At 42.3% G+C, this 16456-nt stretch overlaps 1 protein-coding gene across 2 annotated transcripts in view; it reads right to left on the bottom strand.

Annotated features, from left to right (window-relative positions):
• The window catches only part of ZSWIM6 (zinc finger SWIM-type containing 6), a 368676-nt gene that overhangs the window by 160861 nt on the left and 191359 nt on the right, over positions 1 to 16456 (bottom strand). For both annotated transcript variants that reach the window (XM_069222559.1, XM_069222552.1), the window contains exon 4: positions 6069 to 6219. In XM_069222559.1, the coding sequence (XP_069078660.1) occupies positions 6069 to 6219 (151 nt within the window). The remainder of the gene's footprint in view (positions 1 to 6068; positions 6220 to 16456) is intronic.

The following is a 16456-nucleotide window of genomic DNA, read 5'->3' as shown; positions in this document are numbered from 1 at the left end:
TTGCAATACTCTGGGCAGGAGAGGTAGGGACAGAAAGGGGTACAGGAGACTTGAGCCCCAGTCCACGGGGAAGGCATCTGAGGGAGAACAACCTTGGGAGCTCCAGTGTGCAAATGCTTAACCACTGCAAGTTCTCTGCAGTGGCTAATAGGTTGAATCAAGGTTTCCCTCCTACACTCCCCCACTGTTGGAAGACACTTGACACTTCTGAGTTTAACTGCCATTCATAATCCGTTAGGAAATGTCAGCTGGGTTTGTCCTTATTGGCTTTGGTTTCTCAGATGTTCTAAGTGTTCAGCCACAGTTTTACAGACACCTGGCACAGACCCAATGGACCCCACACCACCTGGTTTGTTGCAGTACCACGTTGGTCATGCTGTTTGACAACCTGTACCCATTACCCCTGATGGTCTGAAGGAATGCCTTCAATGCCAAGCAAATCACCCACAAATCCACAAGTTGATAAGGAGATGCGACTCCTAGGGACACCAGAATTCTGACTTCCACCTCGCCCAGCAAAGATGCATCTGTCACAACTTACTTCTGGGTGGGGTAGGGAGAGGGATCTGCTGCAGTTCCAACTGCAGCCAAGCAACCAACACTGCAGGTCTTTCACACTCTCCTCTGAACTGGGATGGAATCCAAAAGGTCCTCTTGGTGCTGAGCCCACTTAAACTTCCAATCACACTGCAGAGCAAGCAAGTGCCATCTGGCACGGTCCACAAGCAGGTTGCAGGAAGCCCACAGGCGAACAACCCTCAAAGCCACCCTCATGGAGACCCAGGTCAAAGGTTCAAACATTTGAATCATAGCCTGAATATCCTGACTTGTTAAGCCAGAGGGAGGGCTCGGAAAAGCACCATATCCACGATGGCTGTGATGAACAGGAGCCATTGTGAAGGAGTCAGGTGTGATTTTGGCACATTTATGTAAAAGCCCAATGATGTCAACAAGTCATCTGGAGGTGGCCTACAACTGTTTGAGAGGAGCCAGCCTTCAGCAACTAATTGTTGAGGTTTGGGAAGATAGGTATTCCCAATCTCTGCAGGTAGGCTGCGACCACCACTATCACCTTTGTGAACATTGGACACAAGTAAGGCCAAAAGGAGAGTACAGATAACTGAAAGTGCCCATGGCCTACCTGAAACTGCAGATAATGCCTGTGGGAATGCAGGATGGGAATGTGGAAATAGGAGCCCTGCAAATCCAATGCTACCATCCAGAGGCCTGGTTCCAGGGCAGACAACTTGGTCCTTTGAAAGGAAAATGTCCAGAGGGTGAATATCTAGGATATGGACAAACTGTCCTTTTTTGGCACCAGGAAAGGACTGGAACAACAGCCAGTCCTGATCTCCATTTCCAACACCCCCTTTTTACAGCTCCCTCGGCAAAGAGAGCCTGAACTTTTCCTTGTAGAATGGTTAAGTGGTTCCCTGAGAGGTGGTGTGAGTGGCACATCCAAAGAATGTCACAAAGGTAGGGAGTAACAGTGTTGCACACAGTGAAGCACGCATTGGTCAGATGCGATTCTACTCCAGCCAAGGAGGTGAAAGGTGATGTGACTTCCCACCAAGCAATCGTGCAGAGTGAGAGAGAAAGCAATTTTCTTGCAGCTGCTTTGGGGTGGTGGGTGGGTGGTGTCTGGGGTTTGGTTTGTCATTGTCCATGGTGGCCAAGATGATCGCAGCCTGATTCCCTGCAGTTACCTCAAATGAACTATGAGGCTGGTTACTCTTGAGGCACTTTCTGGCACTGCCTCTGTTGATATCTCCTACCAAAGCCTCAAAACAGGTGAAGCTGCTGGGGAACTGGTGCACCAGTGCAACAAGCCCAAGTGAGCGTGCCGTTGCATTACCGTTTTAAAAAAGCTCTAGGATTGAATATGCCTGGTCTCTGAAAACACCAGCCCCATCGAAGTGCTTGTCCATCAGTGACTGACAAAGGTCACTGGAAAATCCTGTGGAATCAATCCAAGTGTAGTGCCTAAACACCATGTTTGTGTCCACTGCTCTACACAGGCAGTCTTATGTCCCTGCCCGATCAAATGGAGTAGTGGTGCATTCTTTTCATCCTGTATAAGGCATTGATGTTTTCACCCTACATTGTCTGGGACTGTGGGCAAGATAACTGCACTATAATCCATCCTGCATGAGTATCTCCACAGGAGGCAGCTGATCTGATGGTAAGACTGGTCGAGGAGAACTTCCATTTGGCGAATGCCTCCATGCGATTTGACTGGTTGGGTGCTCAGAAAACAGTTCAAAAGGCTGCTGAACGCCAATACCAGCAGACTTTCTGATGATTGATGAGGGAGAAGGAAGACCAGGTCCTCTGAAGCTGTTCCATGCTGCACTGTAATCTGCTGACTGGAGGACAAGATTCTGGTTTTGCCCAGATGCCCCGTAAAGGCCTCACTGAACGAAAATAGTGGCTTCTGGGTAAGATGTCCAGTAATGATGAAATTCTGTCTAAACGTTAGTTTTTACGTAAGTGGTCAGTAGTTTGATGTCCAAGACTTCGGCAGCTCTCCTAAACACTTGCCCCTGAATTCATGCTGGTGTTGAGGGAATAACTCAGGGTCAGAATTGGTATAGATGTGATGTTGAGTTGGTGGAGGGCGGTGAGATCGCCGTAAAGAATCAGCTGTGCGTCTGACATGGGCTTCGGTGGAGCAGTAAAATCATTGGAGAGGAGCAAAGATCGACACCAGGGGGCGTGGCACTGTCAGGGCAGACCTGCCACCAGAGGACCAACTGAAGGCCACCTCGAATTTGTGGGGCTCACTGGGGTCTGACTGGGTACCAAAGATTCAGTCCACAGTTTCTTGAAATTTAGAGTTATTGTGGATTTGCCACAGGCCAGGAAAATAGGGTGGGATGCTTATCCGTGGTCAGGAACAAAGGTTTCGGACTCGTGGATAATGGGGCTTTGCGTAATTCAGAGTGGCAAGTCATGGGAGAGCTACGTTTAAATTTGTGTTTTCTACTCTTCTTGAAATTGCACAAGGAACTCAATTGTGCAAATGACTACGAGAGATCAGCTACGGGAGTGCATCTGCACTCTCAACCAGGACGTGGCCTTGACTTCTGCTGATGTTTCAAGGCGTACAGCTTTGCTTCACAGTCAGCAGTGGACGTTGACCTGGGCACAATAGTCACATGACCTCAAATAGTGCTTGGAGCTCAGACAGCAAAGAGACATTGCATGGAGCAGCCACCAACCTCTGCTTGTAGCAGTCCTTGCATGGTTTAAATCCTGTAGTTTTAGAAGGGGAAATGGCCCTTGCACACTGGTAGTTTAAGAGAAATAACGGTCAGGTCTGATGGACTCAAGGGGCAATTCTTGGATCCGCTTCAAAAGGAGAAGGTAAAGAAATTACATCAGCTCACAAAGGTGGTCCATTGAGGTTTTCCAGCAAAACATATGGAGCGGGATGGACAGAGCGGCATGATGCCAGCTACCAACATGCAAGAAAGTTGCTATGAAAATCTTTCAGATCCTGTCTCGCACTTTATATATATTTACAAGGTGAGGGGGAGGGGGCTACGGTTAGAAGTCTTTAGAAGAACCAAGTGCCTCTACATTATAAGGCACACAAGTACCCAGTGGAGTGAAAATACAGATCTCATTGAGAGGATAAGCTGGGCAAAGGTAATGAGTTTGCTGAGAGACCAGAAGGCCACTCATGAGGCAGAATGTGCAATACAAAAACATATTTCCTAAACTCCAGTCCATTTAGGGATGGTCTCAAAAAGATTGAAAACAATTGCAAATACTGAAGAGACAAATTTAAAAAAATAAATCCTCATTCAGACCCTCCAGTAGAGAAATAATTACCTACCATTATATATATTTTTTTAAATAAAAGTTTAAAGAGAAAAACTACAGTCTTAATGGAGGATGACTCAAGAGTCTTGGTTGTATAAAACATACACAACCCAAAACAATGATGCTTATCTGGTATATTCGTGAAAACTGTTGACATTTAAACTCCAGCCCGGCTGTCACTGAAAGCGAGCATAAGATACTCTCACCACATTCGTCACCATCTTGGCAAGGTGTATTTCCAGCAGATTTCTGGTTGTTGGCCAGAAGATAACTACTTAAATACGCAGGCAAATGGCTGTTTTGTGCTACAAAGGAACAGAACATAACACACTGTAAAACTAAGCTCAAGTGTGAGTCTTCCATAGTGAGATTCACGGTTTGTTATCCGGAGCTGCACCCTTATTTGCAAGTACCAGAAATTCCCAGTTTCTTAAATGCAATAGATCTTAGAACCAAGTACACCTGCAGTTTTCATCCATCAATGTCACTTTGTTTTCTGTAGTGTGTGAACCTGCTGCACGGGAAGAAAAGATGCTTGCTTTGCCATGAAAGGATCAATACATAGGGTGCCAAAGGACTGAAATTGAAAACGTCTCACCCTAAATAGGTAACTCAGCACCCACTATGTCTAGCCAACAATAAATATAGTAAATGGCTTCTATTTTTGTACCAGTCTCAGGAGCATAATCCACTCGAAAATGAGCACTCGTGTTGCCATCTGCGACAAACGTGTGAATGCTTTTCTAGAGGCAAAATTTAAGAATAAACACCCAAAATTGCTTATGGAATTTGCTTGCTGTATTCCTACGAAAGAGAATTTTACAATGGTCCACAATTGAAGACTTGCACAGTTAGATTGCCTTTTACGCATGAAAATGTATTACAGGCTTCAGAAAGCCTGTGTCACTAATGAAATCCTCAATCTGAGGCTATACCTTCTACAGGACTCCAGATAGTCGCTCTTTCCCCGTGTAGGGGCCAAGCAGCTGCCCAGCCGTGCTACCAGTTCTCAAAAATAAACCTAGTTAAGGAGCCTGGATTTTGTTACCAGCGATTCAAAAAAGCCAAGACACTGAGAGTGATAACGGCAAAACGTTGCTTCAATTCTGCCAACCAGCATCATGTAGTAAGGCTCTGTAATTTGAATAACTGTTGAAGAACATTAAAAGATTAATTACAGGCGAACTACAAAAAAACTGGTCCAGAGAAGCACGAAAAGGAATTTGGCTTCTTCTAATCTTATTTTAGAAAAATTAATGCAGTTTTCCAAAATTTCAAAAAACGCAGGTGCTTTAATCAAACACGCCTGCCATAGTCCAGCTTTCCATACTGCTGTGCTTGCTTCGCAAGTCTAGCTGCTATGTATTCTACCTGTAGAAGACCAGATTACAGGTTTCTATGAGAGTTATATATTATAAACACTATGTAGCTGAACCTTTCATCGACACAGACTGATTGTTCAGTTTGTGCCAACCCTGGCTCTATTTTTCACACCCATTTTCTTCAGTTACTTAGTTTGCCCATTCGGTGTTCACTCCTTCCAGCAAATCCACGAGTCTAAGCTATTTTCTAATATCTATGGGCACCGGACGAACACTCATGCACCCACAAAAACTTAATCAGCGCTATCTTACACCATTAATTCTACAAGTCACTTAAATACCCATCGGATTGACTCGTTTTGAGCTGCAATGTGAGGAGGCAGGAATTCAGTCTCGTTTTAATCAGTCTGATCACTCATTTTTCTCCTAAAAGTTGATACTGAAAAGGAGTTCGGGAAATTAAATCTAGGCAGTCTTGAAATAGTAGTGTTGGCGGAGTACGCCGCACTGAGACACCGTAGCACTCTCTCAGCAGTACAGAATAGGGCTGGCATCAGTGTCCATGAGCAACGTGTAGACGTTAGCACCTAAATCCAAGCGCAGAATATTTTCAACTAATGGACGCTGATGCTACAACTAGGCTAGGGAAACCATGCAAAGTAGTGAGAAGGGAGCATCCTTCATCCCACACAACATCTACAACTACTGTGACAAAAGCCAAAGTAATCACAGCAGTGCTGACCAGCGATTTTTTTTTTAAGTTCCTGGATACCAGAACCATCTTAGAACTATGAAGAACTTCACAACATGATCAAAAGCCAAATATCTGAAGATAACTACAAACAACCCACTGCAGAAGGGACACCTATTCTTTAGAAAAGCACTTCCATTTTAATGTAGTGTCAAAGTTTAGTTTACCTAGTTCATCCCACAGCTGCCGGTACTTGTCAGTCATTGCAGTACCCTGTTGCCTCCAAAGAGAAAGCCTCGGGTCAGCCATGAACTGCTCGGTTATTAATGTTAACATGCGAGCTCCGTTTGAGTCCCTCATCTTCAACATCTCTCGGACCTAGAAGACAAACCACAACTACAATCAGTACAAATAGATATTCATAAGCAAGTGTAAAAATATTTAAAGCAAACCAAATTATATTGATCTGAGAAAACTAGAGGGAAAAATGTTTATATAATTTGAGAGGACAACTCTTGTATTTGAAAAGGGACTCATGCACAGAGGCGCTGCACGATGTACACGTTTATTTCGATCGGACCTCAAGACATCAAGAAAAACATTGACAAATTCTTAGGAAATATAGTAGATTATGCCACATGGATCCGAACTAAAGCACACCGTCGTAAGCTCTGCTGTGCGACTATTGTTTTTTTGCTATTATATGCCTCTATTGAGAAGCAATATAGCAACTTTTGCAATGCTTACCAAGTCTAGACTCGTCAGGATATAGGTCCCCCTTAAGCAGACCTAGTCAGCAAGAACATCCCTAAAGTTAAATAAACAAAACACCAAATTTCTAGTTTACAAGTAATGAACATTAATAGTGGTAAATGCAGGAAGGGGCATGGCCACGCAGGCAGCCACAATGGAGGCTTAGCACAAAGGTCTGATGCCATATTACACCATCAGCGGTCATCTGCCCCCGCCATGGCCGGGCTATAGATGCACTGATGGAGGCAGAGAACAGAGGTCCTTCAGAGTTGCATGGGGACCCGCTGAGTTGCACAGGGAGATGCAGCTAGTTGCAGCCAAGAGGCGGGGGGGGGGGGTGACATGTGATCCCTGAGGCTGGCCACAATAGGGGCGCTGGTGAGCGTGAGGTCGCCTCTTATCTGCCTGTTGTGATGGACAGGGTCCCTCCACCTACACTCTAACAAGACAGTGCACAACCCAGAGGGGCCATTTGGCCCTATAAATACACTGCGGTCCCCAAGGCGGGCTCCCTACCCAGCTAGACAGCCTGAGGGGCTCCCTCCAGTTGAGGCCTTTTGCTGTCACTACCTGTGTTGGTATCACGGACGCCAGGGGACAGAGACAACCTGTGTATATCCTTGAAGGGGGGGGTTGGGGGGGGGGGGGGAGAGATAGAGAGTATATATATATATATATATATATATATATATATATATATATATATAACATGTGTTGATTGAGTTAGTGTACTTCTGTGTTTTTGCATCCTACTTGATCTGATTATAGGTTACAAAATTATCAATCTATATCTAGTGTCTATATTACACTTTACAGCCACTATACAATGCAATGGAACCCTCTACCAAAAACATTTCACTAATATCCTGGAATATCCAGGGACCGAATGATCACTGCAAGGGGTGAAATACTTGTATACTTGGACACTCAACTGAGGTTGCACTTCTACAGGAAACTCATTTACCCAGGAAATACACAGGACTTCACTCAGAAATGGGTCCCCTAAAGGTTTTTCTCCACATATAGCAGATGCTCATGAGGGTTTTCTAATCGGTTGCACGTGAACTTTCGAATACACAGGCCACGCTATAGGGGGGCCTTTCAGTTTTTTTTTTTTTTTGTTTTTTTTTAAAATCCGAGGGCTTTGCAATAGCAAAACATGCAGGGATTTTCTGATCTACAGAGACAAGGCACACAGCTGGAACTGAAGCTTAGGGATCTTTTACCCATGGTCACAACATCAGCTACTTCAGGAATTTCAAGACCCAGAGGATCAGGAAATGCACTACATGGGCAAAACTGCACTAACCTGTCAATACAGTGACAGGGAGAAGTCCAGCAAGACACTTTCTTGGCTCCTATCTCATGATAAGCAACAAGGAAGAGAACATAAATACATACTATCCCAATCTGTTAGACAATGAAGATATTTTGGCTGAGTTTGAGACTTAATATATGCATCTATTAGGGACCTGTGTCACGGAGATGCACACTTCCATCTACCTAGATGAAGTGCCCATGAACTCGCTTAATAGCAGCTTGCAACAGTTTAAGCAACCCAATATCAGTGGAAGAGATAGGGACACCCTGGCAGGAAGCAAAGCACCACGTTCAGATGGATTGACACTCACCTTTTATAAAGCCCAAAAACACACACTGGCTCCAAATTGAAGGTGTACGCAGAGGCATTCACTGATCTTGTAGTGTTGGTGGGAGAACTCGAAGTGTTGATTTTGGTATGCCAAGCCCAGAACAGATTACTTGTTGTGCCTCTTACAGATCACTATATTTAACTGTGATATTAACATCCTTGCCAAGGTGACTGCAAGCAGACTGACCCCGTTACTAGACAAAACAGTCTCCCTGGTGCAAGCAAACTGTCCCTCACGGGTCCACCTTCATCAACCTCCATTTAATATTTACTGTTTTACAAACTAAAACCAGAGCTCGGGGCAGGATCAGTATTAGATGCCAAAAAGGCGTTTGACTCCTTGAAGTAGCCTTTTCTCATGGAAATGCTCAATTATGGTATTCCTAGAGGATTTTAGGCTCACATCCAACTGCTTTATGCCAACCCCACTACCAAAGTCACACGGAACGGTCTCTTATCCAAGCCATTCCAAATAAACAGGAACAATGGGCAGGAATGCCCTCTCTACGATTCATCTTAGCCACTGATCCCCTAGCCCAACACTTCAAGCAAAGGCACTTTCATCTCTCCTTTTGTTCCAGGAACCTATAATTGTGAACTGTAATCCACAGAGAGGGGAGTCAACTATCCACTTAAACTATGGCCCACTCATTGACACTATACAACACCAAATAAACACCAGCATTAGACTTCCTTTATCGTTGGCCAAAAGTGTTGGTATTGCCTACATTTCTGTATTTATTCCAAACTATACCCATCCTCTTAAAAAGAACTTTCCATACACTTAAATCCCTACTGATCAAAGATATATGGGCCAGTGGTAATGCTCAGATAAGTTTGAACACAATGACTCTCCCCTACAAGCGTGGGTGTTTTGAAGTTCCTGATTTGGAACTGTACTATTATGTGGCACAGTGTCACCTTGCAAAACACTGGTATGAGGTGTGCCTCCCCTAAATAATACCTGAACAAGAACAGCCTTCAAAAACAGAAGCCTAGGCATTCACATAGGGATTGGTTGATTTTAACTACACAATGCTATCAATTCTAGCTCAAAGGACATTGATCTTTTACCTTTGGCGTCAACACTCCCCCTGGGATTGCTGATGCCACAAAGGTGAAAAACAGTTGCTGCAATGTTCTTGGCAAGGTGTAAACAATGGCGCAGAATGGGAGCCCTCTTTTTACACTCCCCAGCGATTCCTCTTTTCAATAACTCCTTGCTGCCACTTATCAATGAACGACTGGTACAGACAATCCTACAGAAGATCGCTTTATTGGAACTTGCTCACATATGTGAATAGGCAGTTTTGCACAACAATTCACAGAGACTCCACAACATGGTTGGAGTAAAGATCCTAGACTACCTGCCTGAACTAATTGACTTTGCCCTGCGGGCACAGCTGATAACCATTTTGTTCTATCAGATGCACTTATCATGGCTATATGTCAGCCACCGAGCAATCAGAGCAGTGCCAGCCTGACTGGTATTGGATGAGGATTTTGGTGTACCCTATTTCGACGTGCAGTGGCGATGCTGTTGTACCCAAATGGGACGATTCTCCTTAATTTATCAACAAACTTATATTTCAAATACTTAGACAGAGCATACAATACACCAGCTCGCCAGCACAATATAGATCCTTCCCGCTCCCATAGCTGTGCATGCCGTGGAGCATTGCAGGCTTCCTCACACTTGGCGTGGGAGTGCCTTTCTGTCCAGGTTTATTGGGAAGATATTTTAACTATGTTGGCCCAAATGGCAGACTACAGATCACCCCACTCACTCATAACACTACTAGGTTCTTTCAAGGACATTCCCAAAGGAACCAGATGTTTCACACCAATGGCACTTCTCATGGCCAAGCGTAGGGTTGCAATGTACTAGGGAAGCTGTAGCACTCTCAAAGCAGCTGACTGGCTGCGAGGCTTCACAATTCTGCAATGGTCAAATCAGAACCTACACATTGATGCTCCTGATCAAAACATTGATGCTCCTGAATACCTCACTACCAAATCACATAGAGCCGCTCCCCCCGTCCCCCTTTCAGGGCTTATTTAGCAGAACGAGACATGGACACTCAAGAGACACCATAGCCATGGAGGCACCCCTAGCTCAGAAATGATCAAATTGCGTCCACATACTACCAGAGAATTACACAACTATTTGTAAGGGAAGACTCCCCCGGGGCTGGAGAGACATTACAGAGAGGAAAACGGGAGCCTGCTAGGTTTGGGCCTTGACATGCCATATTAGAAGAGACCATTAAAATACACAATTATGCCTCGATGTAAACTAATAATTGTATTAGCTTGTAATAGTTATTAAAGTTATTTGGAAACTTTCGGATCACCAATAGGACTATGGCAATGTACCTAATGAACCACGTTTGACTGGGGGAGGGGAGGACGAATATGCAGAACAAAATTGGTTATTGCACTCAATATATCACGATCTGCCAAATTTGCTAACGTCTCAAAATGTTTCTAAACCTTTCAATCCTGCCTGTGGAATGGAATCACACTGTTTTAAACATTCACAAACCTTGAAAGCTGATAAAGTATTTCAAATATAGAAGCCTAGGCATTCACACAGTGAATGGTGGATTTTAACTACACAATGCTATTAGTTCTAGCTCAAAGGACATTGCTCTTTTACAACACGTTTCAACCACAACATTAAGATATGACAAATTCAATTAGCAAATATGAACTGCAGTTAATGGAAATAACTCCACAAGGTCTTGTCTATAGATACTGGAAACTAAAGAATATTGAATTTAGTTACTTACCTATAAAGATTGGAGGTTTATACCTCAATTTTCTGCTGGATCTTGAAACACTTAGGTGGATTTATTTTGGTAGTCGTCTATGGGTATAACCATTATGACTCACTAAAAATCGAGCTTAAACTCACAGCATCACAGTACACTGTATGTAGTGCGCCCCTCAAATTATTTTTGCCATAATTGGTGCATGTACTGAGGCTTCTTTGTATTTTTCTGCACACCGACTATTCTTCACCAGGTCCAACCGAGGGTCACATATCAGTCTAAAAAAACTTTCAAGCTGAAAAGTATTTGTTGAAGGTGAGCAGCTAGTTTCTTTTGAAGCATAAACCAACTGTATATACACATCTGTGCAGGGACTACTGTAGGAGAATCCCACCCAATTTGTCTGGATTGGTTATTTATCCTGCAAAATCATCCATGTCAGAGGGTGGCGAGTTCAAAACGTTTTGTGCCTCTTTTGAAAACAGCATGCCAACATGCTGCACAGCCCTCAGGCTTATGGTCATCAGGTAGGCAAAAATTAGAAGCAGAATACCGGTCTTTAACTGCAAATTTTCAATCTCACTTAAAACTATTTCTACGGAGTATGCTTCAAAACTTACCAAACCACAACAGTGTTTAAAGGGTTATAGAAAATAACCCCTAAATATGCATTTTCCAAACCTAATGTCATTTTGTTAAACAGCACTTGACTAACTATATTTCAATTACTTAATCGATGTGCTTGTCATGCTCAATTCAATTACCGAACAGTAGCTTTCATTTTACTTCCAAACCCACAAGCGTGAAAACAGACTGATAGTTGGACTCTGGATGGTATATGGTGGAGAAATAAGATCGACAGCTACCATCCTAGTTGACGGCAGAGCATCCCGTTTAGTCAGTTCCTCAGGATTCGGTGGAACTGCAGTAACAAATGAATGACACGAATGCTAAGACAATGAAGGAGAATTTTCTCCAGAGAGGTTACCCGTACAGGGTAATTCGGGATGCATACAAAAGGGCTAAATATGATCGTGATACCCTCTTTGACACACACCATCCTAGAATGTTTTTTTTTTTGATGTGGTTCAGACACTACAATATCAATTAAAAGATACAAGGAATCATCAATACTTATTGGAATATTTTGAACACCAATGAAGATTATGCCGCTCTCCAAAGACCCATGTTCGCTTTTTAAAAAAAAAAAAAAAAAAAAAATTTGCGAGATAAAATTGGTGCAAGCGAGGTTTAAGAGACAACGTATTCAAAAAGAAAAGCATTACAGGAACTAATCCCGTTTTGGGCAATCATCGATGTGGAGTCTGCCATGCCAGTTCCCAAGCCATGGTATCTGATACTTTTCAGTACAACAAGAAAATGATATATTTAAGGACCGTGGTTAACTGTCAAAGTTCCAATGTCATATATTGCATTATGTGCCCTTGCCATCTAGGATATGTGGGAGAGACAAAGACAGTTCAGGGTACGGTTCGGTGAACACAACTCATCAATCAATAATTGGCGTCTCCAAGCTCCCTTAGTTGACCACTGCGTAGAGAATGGTCATCAGAGGAGGGAATGAAGTGGCCCATTTTAGAGAAGATTGCAGTACCTCAAGGAGACACTGACAAATATAGAAATAAGAGTTTTTTTGGAATTACTTTTTAGATACAGTACATCAAGGACTCAATGATAAAATATCGTGGGAAAATGCCTTCCTTTGACAGGTTAGTTCTTTCACATGCTTATCAGATCTAGAGTACTTTGAAATATGTTAAACCATCTTTTGTTAGATCACTTTTTGTTTTCTTCTTTATTTGGTGGCGAAGGTCTTCAATATTGATATTTGCCATTTTTCTTTAGAATTTGTATCTTTGTTGACACACAGAGTTTCTCTTTATTTCATAATTATTTAGCTCATTGGTAAAGGAGTCTTTATATAGATTCTTAAATTCGTCTTGTTAGCTGAGGACTAGACCGTTGCCTCCAATATTGATACCCGCCACATTGTCCTTGGGTTCTTGTATTTCTCTGTAAATAATTATATAAATCCACTTTTTTCATTCTACAAGATGACTTCTTTTTATCCTTTTACATTATATTATGGGGTCTTTACATAGAAGAGTTTATCCAAGATGGCAGTATTTGTAGAACCCTGTGGAGTGGATATTTTAATACTATAGGAGGCCGTGCTGTTACATTGCGCTGACCATTTAATAGAAGCACACTTTACAGACTGGGTGTATTTGGTTATCTTGAATACCCAAATTCTCACGTTGATTCTTAAACGAGTGAGATCATTTTTTCTTTCTTTCCTATTCATCGTTATATTGCTTTAGTACAGGTTCTGCAATTTATGTGGTCATTGGACAAGGCTCATAAAGGATTTTTTTCCTTCTGTATGTTGAGTGTTTATACGAACAGTTGGTCGTATTGCAAGAATAATGCATCATGTTGGGCACGTTCACTAGTAGTTCTTTCTGCCAACATTCCATCATGGAGACTATGTATTCCCACTGCACATAGGGCATCTTCGTTGTCCGTTGTTTACTGCATCTCTGACTCGCTTTTTCTCGCAAGCTTTTACATTACTGGCATCTTCCGGCCGCTGGATGGCATGTGAAACTTTCATCCGTTTCGTGATTACAAATTATTTAGGAAGAGAACTGTGAGGATGAATATTAGAGACATTGCTGATATCGCCAACACTATGGATCGGGATTTAAGAGGTAAGGACTCTGTAGAATCCATATAGTAACATTTTAAGGCATCAGCAAAAAGATCGTTGAGCTTATATTCCCTTGATGACATTTAGTCCTTTTGATGTGTTTGCTGTTTTTCTATCTTTATACAAGGATTACTGACAGTCGATGAGATTAGGACTGGAGCTCTATGAGCCCTACTCTCAATAGTAAGAGCTTCTTGAGAAGAAATTCACTTCAAGGGAGACAGTTAAGAGTACTCCAGTATGTTTTTCTTTGGTGTGGACATATTCACTGGGGTTACCTATAAGCACACTATACTAATACCTTTTTGAGATTTTGACAAGGGAAGATACTAAACATTTATCCACGGATGACTGTGTGTGATCTCTCGCTCTCTCTCTATATATAACATGCTTACATGGCGTAATTTTTTCTCCATGATCATCATCAATGGCACCAGATATTATCTCACACAGTCTTCCGTGTTGTCTCCCTCTTTTTTCTGTTTTCTCTCACTTATTTTGTCTTGACATTGTTGGTCTCTCGTTTCTCAAGCAAATAGATATAAGTAATTTTGTTGATGATACTATAGCCTCTCCTGGGAGATATATATATATATATATATATATATATATTATATATTATAGACATGTGCCCTGAAAAGGTGTGACCCTTTGTGGCCACTTATAAAAGGGAACGCGCGTTGGCACTTCTGACATGGACAAAGACGTTTTATTGGATTCTTTTCTCCCTTTCATTTTTTTTCTCTGGTAATCATGGCCAATAAAGACTATTTTGCATCAACCAACAAGAAATGTTTCTCAAACAGAAATATAATAAAAATCGAGGATTTTTCAACAATAATGTCAAATATCTTTTTTGGACATTCAAGCTGTGACCATTGAAGAACTGTAACTCAGTTGGATCAACTTATTGGGACTAGACAGTCCCAATGGGAGAACATCACATGCTTATCTTGTATATGTTATGGATATCTATTGTTTTTTATATTGTACGATTGAGAGATCTTGTATTTGTTCTACATGTCCCAGGGGGTACAGGAGTTTCTTGTATTATACACTTCTATTTGGTTATTTTATCAATTAACATATCAATTGTTGATTATTAGTTGTCTTAGACATACAGTTTGACATTAGAGATTTGGTCTGAAGGTGGGTTTGTTTCAGTTAGTTGTACTTTATTCCCCTGTCTCACTTCAGAACATTGTAGTTGGGGAGCCCTTGTTTGTTTCGAAATAGGATAGATGCATATATAAAAAGGTACCATCTTTTCTCAAGCCCTATAAGTATTCAGAATATTGGCATTTTGCTCACGGAACCGTGCTGGCTCAGTATATGGATGATTTGTTGGTTGCCTCACCTACAAGGGAAACATGTAAAAGACTATTGCTCAGATTTATTACTTGGCTCGAGGTGGTACATAAACTCTCCCTTGCAAAGGGACAGTATTGTCAGTCTACAGCAGTGGTCCCCAACCTGTGGTCCGGAGAGCCAAATGGGGGTCTGTGTAGTCTCCTTAGGGGCGGTCTGTATCTGCTTAGAAACACAAATATTAACAGATACACAGTTTATATAAAGTGGCTAAATGTACAACTGAATATTTTAAAATGTACTGTAAATGTCAAGGATTTAGAAACTGGAGACTATAAATTAAATTAATATCCCCAGATTTTATCACGGGAGCAGTGCCGATGCAAACAAAATATAATTTTATTTTGTTGACAAATTAAATAAAATGTGTTATTTGTGTACATGTGATGCATGCATGTTTCCGTATTTGTGTGTTTTGCATTTCAAATCATGAACAATGTATAGGCTTGGTCCCCAGCTTCTAGTAATGACTAAGTGGGCATCCCAAGGTTCCAGTAAGGATACAGTGGGGGTCCACCGAAGTCAAAAAGGTAGGGAGAAAACCACTGTCTATGGTAATCTATTTAAGGCATGAGATAGAGAAAGGCATGAGGAAGGGGTTTCAAGAGAGGACAACAGCTGTGTTAGTTTGCCCCGTCCTGTATGCAGAGAGGTGTGAGGTTGGTTGGGAGGTAGGATAAACTAGGCAGTAGATACAAAAATGTTCACTCATAGTGCAACCATTTACATGACTGGCAAGGAAAGATGGCTCCAATCCACTGCTTTGGTTGGAGTGTGAAAAAGGGAATTCCTAGAGCTTAAACATGCTGTGTGTTCATCCCCCAGACCTGGGTATAGCAGATTAAGGTAAAGGATTTTCCCTGTGCTGTGATACAGTGCCCAGTTGAGCATTTTTCAGCTTCCTTCGATCCTGTATCAACCACTCTTCCAGGATGCCTCCGAGCCGCTGCCACACTGGAAGTGGACAGCCTGTTAATGTTGCGCTGGTGCATCCTGTGAGATTCTGGTTTTCGGTGTTCGAAACAAAGGCCCTTGAACTTGAACGTCAAAGCATTCCATGTACCTGAACAGCTGAGGACGCCCAAGAAGCTCTTCCAAAATTATACTTACAGAAAACAGGGGGTGGTAAGCATCAACCTAAAGAATCCATTAAGTGAGCAACAAAGTGGCAAGCGCATTTAAATAAAATGTGTTGACTCAACATAGAACACAATTTTACAGATGCCCAACATACATGCTTTGAAATAACTTTGCTTGCTACTTACACAGTATCGGTAGAAACCTGTGGATTTTTTACTGTTCCATTCTTGCCTTTGTCACTTGTACACAGTCAACACC

Source organism: Pleurodeles waltl, chromosome 1_1 (assembly GCF_031143425.1).
Source record: "Pleurodeles waltl isolate 20211129_DDA chromosome 1_1, aPleWal1.hap1.20221129, whole genome shotgun sequence".
Taxonomy (NCBI): domain Eukaryota; kingdom Metazoa; phylum Chordata; class Amphibia; order Caudata; family Salamandridae; genus Pleurodeles; species Pleurodeles waltl.
This window is presented reverse-complemented; position numbering and strand designations above follow the sequence as displayed.